General features: G+C 41.3%; 3 protein-coding genes across 3 annotated transcripts in view; 2 read left to right on the top strand and 1 right to left on the bottom strand.

Annotated features, from left to right (window-relative positions):
- Positions 1-49: 49 nt before the first annotated feature.
- LOC144636376 (uncharacterized) lies at positions 50-7,311 on the bottom strand. The gene is made up of 2 exons (XM_078495572.1): positions 5,492-7,311; positions 50-1,510 (listed from the first exon to the last, which is right to left on the bottom strand). Exon 1 carries the CDS (start codon positions 6,780-6,782, stop codon positions 5,577-5,579), a length of 1,206 nt encoding a protein of 401 aa, XP_078351698.1. The 5' UTR covers positions 6,783-7,311; the 3' UTR covers positions 50-1,510; positions 5,492-5,576.
- A 3-nt stretch (positions 7,312-7,314) lies between these two features.
- On the top strand, positions 7,315-10,672 carry LOC144636414 (tetratricopeptide repeat protein 28-like). The gene is made up of 2 exons (XM_078495625.1): positions 7,315-8,746; positions 9,190-10,672. The coding sequence occupies exon 1, from the start codon at positions 7,374-7,376 to the stop codon at positions 8,433-8,435; it is 1,062 nt and encodes a 353-aa protein (XP_078351751.1). The 5' UTR covers positions 7,315-7,373; the 3' UTR covers positions 8,436-8,746; positions 9,190-10,672.
- A 1,453-nt stretch (positions 10,673-12,125) lies between these two features.
- LOC144636240 (anaphase-promoting complex subunit 1-like) overlaps positions 12,126-14,143 on the top strand; it is a 72,991-nt gene continuing 70,973 nt past the window's right edge. The window contains exon 1 of the mRNA XM_078495399.1: positions 12,126-12,395. Coding sequence (XP_078351525.1) covers positions 12,270-12,395 — 126 coding nt within the window. The 5' untranslated portion in view covers positions 12,126-12,269. The remainder of the gene's footprint in view (positions 12,396-14,143) is intronic.

Genomic DNA, 14,143 nt, shown 5'->3' with positions numbered 1-14,143 from the left:
AACTTCACGGCAAAACCAAAAACTTCACGGCAAAACCAAAATCATCACGGCAAAACCAAAAACTTCACGGCGAAACCAAAATCATCACGGCAAAACCAAAAACTTCACGGCGAAACAAAAAACTTCAAGGCAAAAACAAATTACCTTACGGCAAAACCAAAAACTTCAAGGCAAAAACAAATTACCTCACGGCAAAACCAAAAACGTCACGGCTAAAACAAATTACCTCACAACAAAACCAAAAACTTCACGGCAAAAACAAATTACCTCACGGCAAAACAAATATATACCTTACGGCAAAACCAAATACCTCACGGCAAAACCAAATACCTCACGGCAGAATCAAATGTCAAACTCACGGCAAAACCAAATAACTCACGGCTATATCAAATTTAGTTCACGGCGGAAGTGAATTTCACGGCGGAAATGACTCCTTTCTCGAAGTAGAGGTTACTCAGGCATTGGAAAAATGGCGGGCGTCTGACAACCGGGAGTGTTTTGCTGTTGTCTTAGTGTCAATCAGAATAGAGCGATGTTTTGCCACCATTGTGGCACCTCAGTTGGAGCTAACTCAAATTACTGTGTAAAGTGTGGAAAAGGTAAGCTTTTTATGTTTTGCAAAGTACAGTAGGATTTTATAATCTTCGTTTCGGAACAACACGTGCTGTAGCTTGCGAGCGATCGCATTGAAGGCCTGAAGCGATGAACATGAAAGGCAATTGTGTTCTTACATTTTTACACGTTTAGAAACAGGGTTACTTTGAAGCTGCTTGTGGAGCTGACTTAATTATAATCGAAGTTGGCTGATGTCAATAAGTGGTTGTGTTGATTCAGAAGCTGCGCGAGCTTTACAACACACCGAAAAATCCGGGGGGGGGGGGGCACTCCCATATATGAGCTATATAGGTATGTGCCGCTGTGAAGGGTATGGTTTTCAAGCAGTTTAGTCTGGGATATGGTATAGAAATCAGAGAGTTTTGGTCTGGAATAGGGTATCATTTGCCGGGAAACTGATCAGTGGTATGAAGGATTAAGTTCGGAATAGGAATAGAAACTCGGAATAGAAAGAGACTTCTAAACGTAAATAAAGTCATCGTGGCAATGTTGTTGACAGATGGATTTCTATTAAAAAGCACTATATAATGATACAGTTCTAAAAAAACAAGTCTGGGAAAGGGTAGGGATTTTCAGTGTCTAGTCTAGTATAGGGTTGCAAAATCAGCTGAACATGGTCTGGTATAGGGTAAGGGTTTCAGAGTCTCAGCGGCACACCCCCACCCAAAAATATATAGAGTGCCTCCTCCTCCTGGGCTTTCGTAAGGGTTTCTGGGTAAGCTTATAAAAGGAGGGGCTTATATCCAGGGGGCTTCTAAGTGATATAAAAAAAACTTTTCGAAACATGCCACGGCAGTGTTTATCTGTCTTCCAGCAGATGGGGGCTTATCTAGGGGGAGGTTGCAGGAGGTGCACCCCCTGAGATGGCCTGCGGCCCTCTAATACAACTGGTATTCTGCAAAAAAAAAAAAAAAAAAAAAAAAGTCAGTTTCGCCATTCTTTAGTGGTGCATCCCCTCTTAAGAAAAATCCTGGGTCCACCCCTGCGGGGGGGTGGGGGGGGGGGGAGGTGTTGTGCTCATAACCGGATGTAGTTTTTTCAGGTAGATTGGGAGTGGCCTATAGCCATGGGGCTTATAACCAGAATTTTACGGTATATGTTTACAAATTAATCCCACTCCCGATTGTTGTGCAAACAAACTTACAGATTATCCCCCTAGTAGGGAGGTATATAAAAGGGTACGGATATGAAAAAGTAGAGAAAATCTGTCATTTACCGGTAGGGGATTTTGTTTAAGTTTTCTTTTATCTGAGAGACACAGTTCTTGTGAAAAATCATGCTAAATTAGCATTTGGTCGATTGATTGAATAAACGAATTCATTTCAGAACTTGTGCAGGATGGTAAAGAGATGGCAGATGCATGTAAACCAGGTCCATCTGGCTGTTCAGAGCCACCAAAGGGCAAAGGTGCATTTGGTCGAGTATTAAGTTTCAAGGAATATTATGAGCACAAGACAAAGGCCGACTGTGGACGACAAGTGCCTTCAAAGAAGAACAAAAAAAATAAAGGCACCAAAGGTAAAGAAATAAATCCTGAGGTGGTTATTTTTATTGGACTGATGGAATGGTCTGAAGATGAATCAAATCTGAAGCCTAGACGAGGAAAGCGTTTAGCGCTGAAAGTTCCTAGAGATGCCCCATATAAAGTCCTGTGTGAGAAGGCAGTCGAGAAATGGAAGAGTTTCAACAGCAACCTTTATGAAGAAGGTGAAGATTATGTTCTCTTGCTTGATGATGGTAAAGAGGCCTTGTTTTTGCCTGGACCGGCAAGAGTTTTTTTCTTTACATCGTTACCAGGAAGAAGTAGGCAAAGACTTTAAGCGAATAACTCTGTATCTTTGCACTGCTAAAGAGTTTAAACATTCAGAAACTGTTGGCCTTGATTGGAATGATGAACCAGAGAATGAATATGAAGATTCAGCTGATAAACAAGGAGAGAATTCTTCAAAGCGATTGAAAATAGACCTGACCTCCAGTGATGAATGTAGTGAAAGAAGTGAAATTGGAGAAACAGAAATTCAAATAAAACATGATGAAGAAGTTGCTATGGAACTGCAAAGGCAGTTACTTGAAGAAACCACCCACAATGAGGTTGCAGCCACAAGTGCTGATGTGAGTGTGAAAGAACAGGAAATAGAGATTAAGAGCACTAAAAACTTTACTAGTCCCACTGCTGTGGTCCAGGAATTAGAAAAGAGAGTGGACAAGACAAATCAGTTTTTTATCACTATCAGGAGGCAAACACCTTTACCACGTGTTTTAAACTTGTGGCGGTATGAGGCCAAAAGGCAAGGTGGACATCATCAAATAAAAGTTAAGTTCCTAGGGGAGGATGGAATTGACTCGGGAGCGTTGGCAAGAGAGTTTTTCACAGAAGTCATCCCTGCTGTTGGAAATACATTATTTCCCAATGGAAGCCCTATTGATTCAACATATCATGTCCAAAACGGCAACTTTAGGACAGCTGGGGAAATTGTAGCCAACAGTCTTGCACAAGGAGGACCACCACCTTGCTTCCTGGATGAAGTTGCATTTCAGACACTAGTCAACCCTAAATTGGATATCCTAAACCTGAGCGAAGAAAATGACCTGACCCAGAGCGAGCAACAGCTACTTGACAGCATAAAGAGTGATATTGACAACCACAGGGACACGATTCTTGAACATGGATACACTGGACCTATTGATATGGCACACATTGATGGTATTGTTAGATCGGTTGCAGTCAGCTTGGTGAACAAGCGCATCCTATACCTCCAGGAGTTCAAAGAAGGCCTGAAGATGTATGGACTAGCAGACATTGTTACAAACCAACCAGCAGTCTGCCAGCCCTTCTTTGTGAAAGAGCAAGTTCAAGATGTAGATGCCACTTATTTGTTCAGTTTGATTAACCCAGAATTCTCTCCAGCAGGCTCAACACGAAGAGAACTGGAAGAAACGATGATGGACAACTTCCAGGACTTTCTAATGGCCTTAGATGAGGGACCTATTACTGGGTATGACTGTCCAGTTGCATGGAATTACAGTGAGGATCATCCTGGTGACATTCTGGAACCAAACACAGAGGGGCCATTTGAAAAGTTCGACACAGCTGAGTTGACATCTGCTGGAGTAATGGGGTGGCTTACAGGCCAAAAACACAGGCAGTTAAATGGACAAAAGGTTGAAATTATTGCAAAGTTTGATCATGAGTGTTTAATGCGAAACCCATCACACACCATTTGTTTCCCCTTAGTAGGGGCCTGCGGTATGGAAATAACATTTCCAGTGAATCATATGAAAGGATACGATGCATTTAAAAATGTATTTCTATTAGCCCTTTGCAAAGGCCAGGCTTTTGCTAAACCATGAATTATAATGTCTTTCTGTAAGGTCCAAGTTGTACCTATCTAAATGGCCTTGTAGGTTTGATAGCTGCCTATTGTTAAACTTCCTTGACATCATTCTTAAACCTGAGCTTGGTTATCTTTCCAAGTGTTTGCTTATCTAAACAATGCCAAATCTAAACTTCATAACGGCAAAAAGATACAGATAATTGTATGTTGACATCAGATACAGTACTTTGATGCTCATATTCTCTTAACTTAATCTCAACACCACCACTTAACAAAAAGTGTTTATGAAAAGTGAGACCCTGGTTAACAGCTGTAGTCTGTTTCGATTGTCATTGTAGTCATAGTTGTTATATGATATCATGCCACTTACAGTATTGTTTAAAAGTTGACATTTTATTTCACACAGAAACACATCTGTGTAATGTTTGTGACAGCTACTTCTGCTGGGAAAAGCATGTTACCAGTTTATATTTTAGTCTTTTAACAGGCGTTTTTAGGAGCCCATGGACACTGGCCGTTTTCATTTTTTGTTACTGTTGTTGCCGCTCTATAGATAAAGTAAACTGCATAGAGCATAGTTTTAGTACAGGCAAAACAATAAGACTTAGTAGTGTTTTATAATGCACCTCATTTTGATGAAAATGTGTTACATTCGTAGACAAAAATTGTTGGGAAATTGCCAGTTTTGTGCTGGTAATACTATTTCTTCGAACGCCAGAACTAAAACCATTTGAAACTAATAACTTTGACCATTTCTTTAACATCCTATTCAATGTTGTGTTAAAAGGTTGCAGATATAATGTATGACATCGAGAAGGAGAAAAGCGATAGCTTGCTGAACAGTTTTGTCCAAGTTGTAGTTACATGTTTACCTTTATGTTGAGTTGATAGAAAACAATAAAATATCAACAAGTTGGTTAGCAAACTGTCCATAATTCTGTTATATTACATCCTTAAATAGTACATAGCAAAGCATGAATTCATCTGCAAAACACCAACTTACTAAGGGACAGATCATTTTTTCTAGAGTTTAGGAGGGGGGGCGGTGGGGAAAGCTGGTGGGATTTGATGGCAAGCCCCTGTAAACCCTCTACATCAAGTTTTTTTCCCCTCCCCCTCATAGTCCTAAAAATTTTAATTGTTGTGTCAAGAAAGCAGACAAGCAGACACCAAAAAACTGTTGTTGCCACAAGCGTAGTTTGGTAATGAAAATCAATACCTATTTATCAATTGATAAAAATGGATATAACTTGCATTTGTTATCGATTTCTAGTAAACGATCCTCGTTTGGGTGATGCAGGTTTTCAATTAAAATAAATAAATGCCCCTCCCCCCCCCTCCCCCAAGGAAAATTTGGATTTTCAGATACCCAGTAGAGATCCTTTGGGCATTCTGGGAGACTGTTTGCATCATTATGGATGACACCATTCTAAAACATAAAGCAAATTATTTTGGGTGATCCCATTTGAACCCTTATTTTTTAGCAGCCCCCCGCCCTCCCCCCCCCCCCCTCAAAAACAAAATCCAAGAACTTTTTCTACCTCACAGAAAAAATGCATGGTCCCTTCGGTATTGTCAACAATCAGAGCCTAGAAAAGCAGTCATATGAGATGGGTGATGGAAACGTTAAGTGGTGCTTCCATTGTAGGCAAACTGTAGAAGAATGTCATAGAGCTCTAGTGCTTCCCTCCAATCATTAGGTTGCTCAAGACCACAAAGTCCAGAAACGTACTGAAAGTATTCCTGATACTCATTGTCAGAATCGATTTCAATGACATGGGACCGAGCATAATTTCTTTCTGCTTCACTTATGGGTAGCAAGAACTGATCAGTAGACCCATGAAGTTCAGGAAGGTAAAACAGTGAATCTGGTCTACCGCTCATAGTGTCATGACGAGACCCTCGAATGCGGTGAGTGTTCCAGTGTTCTTTAACTTCATCTAAGATTTTTTGTAGCAGCCCAGAAAAGCAAAACCACAGGCATTCCATTTCAAGTTCTGAAGTCAGATCGACTACTCTTCCCTCTACCATATCTTTGAAAAAATTTATCCACCAAGTAGAGTGCGATTTCCTGAGAAAGGCCCACCAGGCTTCTATTCGTTGGTTTCGGGGGGAAGGAACGTACCTATGACTGTCTGGGTCATCTCTTAAGAAAGATTGTATGGCCGCCATAATCCCATTCTCGGTGCCCAGATCTGTGACCAGATCAACAGGACAACCCCCATACTCTTCAACGGCATCAAGATAATAAGCTGCCACATTGTTTGGTTGATTATTTGATCGCGTTACATATAACCACATTATTTTGCGGCTCCAACCATCAATGCAGCCATGGATTGCAAAGCCAAACGGCTTAAGTTTATCGTAGCCGTCACAATGCCAAGCATAGTTTGGGCCTGGGTTGTGATACTTTCTCTTCTTAAGACGATGAGCCTTTCGTAATTCGCTGCCTTCTGGATCTATTTCTTTGAGGAGCTCTTGAACGATGCGTGGTACCCTTTTACCTTTGAGCTGCAGAGTATGCCATACCGATCTATATCCTTGTAAACATCCAGGGCCGTTGACAATACTCTGGATGGATTGCCTTATATCATCCATGTCATAATCCGGTCTTTGCCTTTTAAGACCATACTGTTTGATTCGTCGTTTCAAGGTACTTAAGCTCATTTCAATACCATGGTTCTTAAATAGAAACAAACGTATTTCTTTGTACTCGAAACCTCTGAAAAAGTAATACCGAATGAGACCTTCTTCATCTTCTTCCTCCTCTGGCAGCTCTAAATCCCCGTCTTCCGAGTCTTCCGATTCCGCCATCTTTGCTTCAACCGACATGCAACACGCGAGGGGATGACAAATAACTTCCGCCGTGAAATTCACTTCCGCCGTGAGCTAAATTTGATGTAGCCGTGAGGTATTTGGTTTTGCCGTGAGTTTGACATTTGATTCTGCCGTGAGGTATTTGGTTTTGCCGTGAGGTATTTGGTTTTGCCGTAAGGTATATATTTGTTTTGCCGTGAGGTAATTTGTTTTTGCCGTGAAGTTTTTGGTTTTGTTGTGAGGTAATTTGTTTTAGCCGTGACGTTTTTGGTTTTGCCGTGAGGTAATTTGTTTTTGCCTTGAAGTTTTTGGTTTTGCCGTAAGGTAATTTGTTTTTGCCTTGAAGTTTTTTGTTTCGCCGTGAAGTTTTTGGTTTTGCCGTGATGATTTTGGTTTTGCCGTGAAGTTTTTGGTTTTGCCGTGAAGTTTTTGGTTTTGCCGTGAAGTTTTTGGTTTTGCCGTGAAGTTTTTGGTTTTGCCGTGAAGTTTTTGGTTTTGCCGTGAAGTTTTTGGTTTTGCCGTGACACCTATGGGCCACCGTAAATATCCGAAGATTTGCGAGGTTTTAATGCAGACAATGATCAAATTAAGATTTCCTTTGCAGACATGCATGTTTTTCCCTACAGGTGGCTCAGTAGATTGCTATGTGAAACTGGAGATCCTAACAGCGCTCTTTATGTTGCAGAGCTGGGACGGGCTAGAGCCCTTGCAGACTTAATGGCAACTCAGTACTCTGCTAATAAACACATATCAGCTAACCCGCAATCATGGATTGGCATTGAAAATGTCATGATAAAAGAAAGCAACTGCACTTGTCTGTTCATTTCTTATTGTGCTCAAGGAGTGTTTTGGTGGCTTCTCAAGACAAGCGGAGTCATTTCTTTCCGAGAAATGACGGTGGATAAAAAGACTCTTTACAAAAGATTAGAAAAGCCAGCCGAAAATTTGGATGAATTTTTTACTATCATAGCTAAAAGTTTTCGCAGCTTTGGTCTTTTACCCGAGGAGTTCTGCGAAGATCGATCGTTAAATGACATTGCGCCGGCTGAATCTGATCCTTCTCAGAAAGCGAGCCTCTCGGCTTTGCGACATGCAAAGGATGAGGACGATCCCGAACCGAGTTTAACTTTGTTCCACGAAATGCTTATTAATCCTGTGTCCGACTTACTCGAAGAGCCTGAAATCATCATTGCTCCTGATCGCAACTTGTACCGTGTTCCATTTGCAGCTTTACTCGATGCAAGTGGGACGTATTTATCAGAGAATTTCAGGATCCGCATCATTCCTTCATTGACGACTCTAAAGCTCATTCAGGACAGTCCTGAAGATTATCACAGTCAGACTGGTGCTCTGATAGTGGGGGATCCTGAGGTCGGTAATGTGATTTACAACGGACGTCTGAATAAACGTTTTGTACCGTTGCCTGGTGCAAGAAAGGAAGCAGAGATGATTGGACGCCTGCTGGATGTTCAACCTTTGTTAGGACAGTACGCAACGAAGCAGGCAGTACTTCAAAGGATAGATTCTGTGAGTCTAATACATTTTGCTGCACATGGTAATGCTGAAAGAGGAGAAATTGCCCTTGCCCCTCGAGGCTCTACTGCTGGGATTTCACAAGAAGATGACTACCTTTTGAAAATGTCTGACATCTCACAACATCAACTTTGAGCTAAACTGGTAGTGCTAAGTTGTTGTCACAGTGGCCGTGGACAAATAAGGGCCAAGGGAGTTGTCGGAATCGCTCGCGCGTTCTTAGGATCCGGAGCACGCTCAGTGTTGGTGGCACTGTGGGCACTAGAAGACAATGCAACAGAGCAGTTCATGAAATGTTTTTACGAGCACCTTGTTCTTGGGGAAGGTGCTAGTGAATCTCTTCACAAGGCCATGAAGTGGATGAGAGACAACGGCTTTACCAAGGTTTCTGAGTGGGCACCTTTTATGCTGATTGGAGATAACGTGACATTTGACTTTAAATAAAAGTAAGTTTAAAATAGCGTAGCCGAAAACGTTTCATGATTTTGGTTTACTGGTCGCCTGTGTGAGTCAAATCAAAATAAAAGCCATCTTTCACTTCATTACAAGTGTCCAAGTCAGAACAAAAATCGTATCGTGCCACTTTGAATTCCTTTTGTTGGGATAATTTTTTTTAGCCAAAACACTTTGTTTTTGTGAGGTGTTCAGATCGCTTATTCTTGTGATCCGTCCGCAAATTAGTTAAAACACAATTTTAATTTTTGGACAGCGCTGGAAGTTCAAATATAAAGAGGTGTGCCTTTCCGACTTCACTACTAGTTGGGACGACAGCTTGGAACTTTGCACTACTTAATTATAAAAAGACTTATGGAAAATTTCTTACATGATGTTTAGATTTTTTTGACGATCAATTTCCTTAAATTCAGATTTGTCTTTTTTGGCGTTGTAGGAAAAAAGACCTTATCATTGGAGGACTCCACACGGACAAAATCAAGCGATAAGTTAATGAACTTCTTCGACTACCATGTAAAGCAACAAAAACAACATTGCTTGTTTATTTACGTCTATTATCTCTTTAAGGCATATCTTTTTAATTTCTCTGAAGCAGTTGAGGAACAGTTTTCTTATTTCAAACCGATTTTCAAAGTGTTAGTTCGCGAGAATAATCCAAAACATCTCGTAAAAATAGAAAGCGTGAGACGCGAAGTTCTAAGTTAAAATATTAGGAGGTTTAACTTAACCGTGAGGGTGTGTGTGAGAGAGAGTGGGGGGAGGGGGGATGGGCGGAGGAGCGAGCGGGGAGAGCGGAATGCTTCTAAAACTGAACCTGCTTTCTGGTATATCCAAAAATATGACCGGATCGGGAACTGATACGCGATACGGATAGCAGGTCCTGTGTGAACAAAAAAGTTTATCCGGTCCGATTACTCATTTGTTCTGTTAGGTACCTATCGGTACTTTCGAAGGATTCGCTGCTTTCGAGGGGGGAGTTAGTACATTACGGTTGCTAAAACGTGTACCGTACCAGGGCCGATTATGTACAATAAACGTGTCAAATGTGGAAATGAGCGCATTGGAACAGGTCTGAGGAGGGGAAGAGATAGACTGAAAAACAGTCGTTTACTTTCTCTTAAATCCAGGGGAAGAAAGTCGGCACTTTTCTTTGACGGCACAGCTGTGCCTGGAAACGGTGCTAGTCTGTGTCAATCAAGCCGTTGCTAAGAAAAACGTCACCCAAAGCTTTTTTCTCAGAAAGGTTTACATGTAAATATCAATGACTGCATGCATGTGAAATGCGAATAGTGGCGGTTTTTGCGTTTGACGTTTCACGCTGAGATTTTTTTTTTGCATTTTCAGCCAGACTTCTTTAATACCTGATGTTTCACGTCACTGAGAATGTTTTGGCGGCGTGGAATAACAAGCGAAAAATTTGTCGCGGTTGACATTTAACAACCAAAAAATGGAAAATCATTTCAGAATCATTGGCGTCATTTTAAATTGGTATAATTCACAAGCCTTACCTTTGCCAGACTGGTCACCGTTATCACTGTTTGTTGTTTTGATGTACGGTAAGCTTCAAAGGAGCAATCAAAATGCAAATAGCTATTTTGTTTTGTACACGGTAAAGACCAAACATGCATGCGAACTAAACAATCAACTTTGCCAATCTATTCACTTCGCCCTTAGTAACCATTCGATAGCTACTGCGCACACTCGTTTGCACGGCACCGCAATGCTGCATTTTTGAGTCGCGTAACAAAGCAAGTTTCTTCCTCCATACATAGGTGAATACTGATAGAAAATCAAAACCGTAATTCTTTAACTGCTAGCTAAGGTTTTGGTCTGTTTGTTTTTCTGTTTTCTGATTCTATGAAAAATATTTAATCTACCCATTAAATGTACATGCATAAGTAGTGTAATGAGGAGCCAATAAAAATATAATAGTTGAACGCATGCATTGTGTACACTTGCTGCTTTTCTTTCTTTTTTATAACAATTCTCAAACATTAGTCACATGCCGTAAAATGTAAAAAGTATCGAACCCCGTTATTTCGGATTTAGCTGGCCTAAGGGGTCGCTACTTCGCGCAGCCGTTAATTTTGGGTATTCGCTACTTTAAGATGGTTAAATCAGCAGCAGGACGCATAGCATGGCATGAAAAGCTCGTTTAGGAGACAAATATTTTGCATGTCCATTGTTCGACCCAAGCTTGCCCTAGTTCTACCCAAGCTTGAATATGATACCAGCCGGTAGACTCCCAGACTTTCACAAAGTCCTTCGTAGCGCGTTTTAGGTTTTCTTCGTCAATCGCACTTATTGTTTCGAGACGCATTTCGGCTCGCTTCGCTCGCCGATCGAGAGGGCGTATTGGAGCTAATCAATACTAACCATCCTTCTCTTGAGCTAATCTAGTGGTCCCCTTATATTGCGAAGCACGGTGCTCTCTTAAAGAATGTCCACCGAAGAACAACGAAATTTATTTTGAAATTTATTTATTACCAGGCCTAGGAGCCATAATCGGGGATAATTACCCTTTTTCAAGTCCAGAAATGGCTTAATATCCACTGACATAAGAAAATTCCTGCGTACGTTCGAGCCACGACTAAGAACACAGAATTATAACCCCAATAATTATAACCTAATAGGCCATTTCCGAGTTACCCTTTACCTCTGTTTCAAAACGAGTCTAAGTGCGAAACCATTGATATGAAAATGAGTTTCACCTACTGCAAAGTACTGGTCCATTTTCATGCAAATCAAACTCATTTTCATTTGAATGGTTTCGCACGTAGACTCGTTTTGAAACAGAGGCAAAGGGTAACTCGGAAATGGCGTATTTACGAACACAATCAGGATTACCACAGAAAAAGTGTTCATCTTAAACAGCTATTATCATTGTGCACGTGGCGAATGCATTTAAGCATCCCTCGCAACCATAATACATTACGCGCGCGAATTGTAAAATCAGCCATTTTCTCTGCCATCTGAACTTAACTAATTTCACGTAAATAGAGAATGCATTTTTTGTATATTTGAGTTGAAAGCTTCTTACGCTCAAGTTATTTTACAGTTTATGAAGATAAGAGATGATTGATTACTCGAAACGTTTATGTTTTTATGCAGGAGGTCCAACCTCGTTCCCAGGGATGTATGGCTTCTGGGTGACATACAAAATGCAAAATAGCTGTATTTTCCAGCTTTGAATCTCCAGGAGTCATATAACCCAGATACTCTTCTGTAAGGAATACGTGCGAGGCGAACCCCATATTCCTCCCTTCTCCAAATTTCCTCTCTCCGATCCCCATTTCTTCCACAGCTTCCTTGCTCCCAATTTCCCAAAAATAACAAAGCGCCACAGTCCCATCGAACCGAGAAAGACTGGTCACTAGGTCATAGTTTTCGAAGGCGGTGAAAACAAATTGGCGCGAGGATGGAGAACGATGAAAGTCGGAAAAGTCATGAAAATCGACATTGATAATCGACTATGCCTATCAATTCTGTGCTTAAAAAGATAAAGATGTCCTCAAGATGATCAGTTCTCTCAAAGTCGAGAAGTTTGAGCCCTTTGGCAAAGCCTTCTGTTCGCAGCATCCATTTGCTTCGCCTGGAAATCTGGGCGATTCACGTTCGAACCAAGAAAGCAAGAACGAATCGGTAAGTAAGTGGGACAAGAAACAAAATAATAACCCCTTAAATGCCTTGTTAGAGAGTTAAAGTTTGTGCGACTCCGATCCGTGAGCCAGACTTGTTAATTCTTGGGCAGCAACATTGAACCAAATTTATCTTCAGGCGCTCTCGGCGTTCATAAAACAGAATTGATCCTGAAAATCTCAGCTTGATGTCAGAAAGTGTGTTGTTTTCTTCTACCTAGTTTATGTTTTCAGCCCCAGACTCGAAGATTAATTCCTTCGAACGTGCTATACTGTTACCACGTAACCTCCTCTACTATGGCCTAAAAGACAAGAAATTTCGGTTGCACCTCATTGATGGCAGGTCATGTCAACCACATAGCTTACATTGGCAACATAATGATAAGCACCAACTCTGAAGTGTCGATCCGCTGATTTTTTTAAAAAAACCTTGCCATTAATCAAAGCCATTAATCAAAGCTGACCAGTAGTAGAATTAAGGGAGAGGTATGAGGTTCTTGGTCTGTTCTTGGTCCCCTTCCCTGAATAGGGTGACGCTATTCGGCGGAATGGCAATGGCACTAGTTTTCACCCTGGTTTGCTTGCATTTAGCATTACCCTAACCTATATGGGAGGCGCGGTGGCCTAATGGTTAGTGCACCGGTCTCCGGATTGAGCGGTCCGAGTTCGAGCCCTGGCCGGGGTCACTTGTCAAGTTGTGTTCTTGGGCAAGACACTTTACTCTCATAGTGCCTCTCTCCACCCAGGTGTATAAATGGGTACCAGCAACATAATGCTGGAAGGGAACCCTGCAATGGACTAGCATCCCATTCAGGGGGAGTAGAAATATTCCTAGCCACTTAATGCTACGGAAACCGGGATAAGCTCCGGCAGTGTGGGCCGCTTGGCTCGTGGCTTCTCCTAACCAATAATTTATATAAAAGCCAACTGCATTACAACAAGCAAACTGGGGTGAAGCTAACCAGATCTAACCAGAAGCAAATTGTGACATTTCGTCACAAACATTCAGCCCTAGTCTTTACTCTACCCTCCCTTTTTTTCACTTCGGGCCTCCTCCCACCTTTTTAAGTACCTCTTGGATCTGCCTGTTTTTTTTTTTCCTGGCTAATGGTGAGCACACATAGATTGATTACTTGTGACATCATTCTGGGACAGCTGTGTGCAAAATAATAAAAATTTGTTTCCTTTTATTAGGGGTATCAAATGGTCTTTGCGAGCATTTGCGAGCATGCGAGCACAGCGTTTTTCTTTGCGAGCACGAGCATTGACAAAAATTAGCCTTGCTAGCAACGAGCACTTTTCAAAAACCTACCTTCACTAAAAATCGAGCATGCGAGCACTTGTAAAATTGTGCGAGCACGAGCAAACGAGCACCCACTAAAATTTTGCGAGCATTTGCGAGCATTGCGAGCACTGTGACATTTTGAGGGACCATTCATGACCCCTTTTATTTGGGATTGGAATTCTATTTCATCTCAAAGTTCATATTCTGTTGTTTTCTGTGCATTATATGGCCACCTATAAAATGACCCATAGTATTATATTCATGCAACAACGTTTGGAACTTGTTAGAACATCTTCAGAATTGCAGGTACTTTGAGGACAAAAATCTCATGCATTTGACTTAGGAAAAGATATACCGTGCCAAAAATACATTTATGCTGAGGCATATTCGATTTTGTTAAAGTGTAAGAGTCCAACCAAGGTATTTTCAACACAATTTACATCACACACACTTGTTGACCAACTTTT

Source organism: Oculina patagonica, chromosome 13, assembly GCF_052425735.1.
Source record: "Oculina patagonica isolate OP01 chromosome 13, crgOcupat, whole genome shotgun sequence".
In the NCBI taxonomy this organism is placed as follows: Eukaryota; Metazoa; Cnidaria; class Anthozoa; order Scleractinia; family Oculinidae; genus Oculina; species Oculina patagonica.
The sequence above is the reverse complement of the archived record's forward strand: the minus strand, read 5'-3'. Positions and strand labels throughout refer to the sequence as shown.

Excerpts from the sequence above, each read along its gene's own strand:
- LOC144636414 (XM_078495625.1), top strand. The coding sequence starts at position 7,374 with ATGCATGTTTTTCCCTACAGGTGGCTCAGTAGATTGCTATGTGAAACT.
- LOC144636376 (XM_078495572.1), bottom strand. The coding sequence starts at position 6,782 with ATGTCGGTTGAAGCAAAGATGGCGGAATCGGAAGACTCGGAAGACGGG.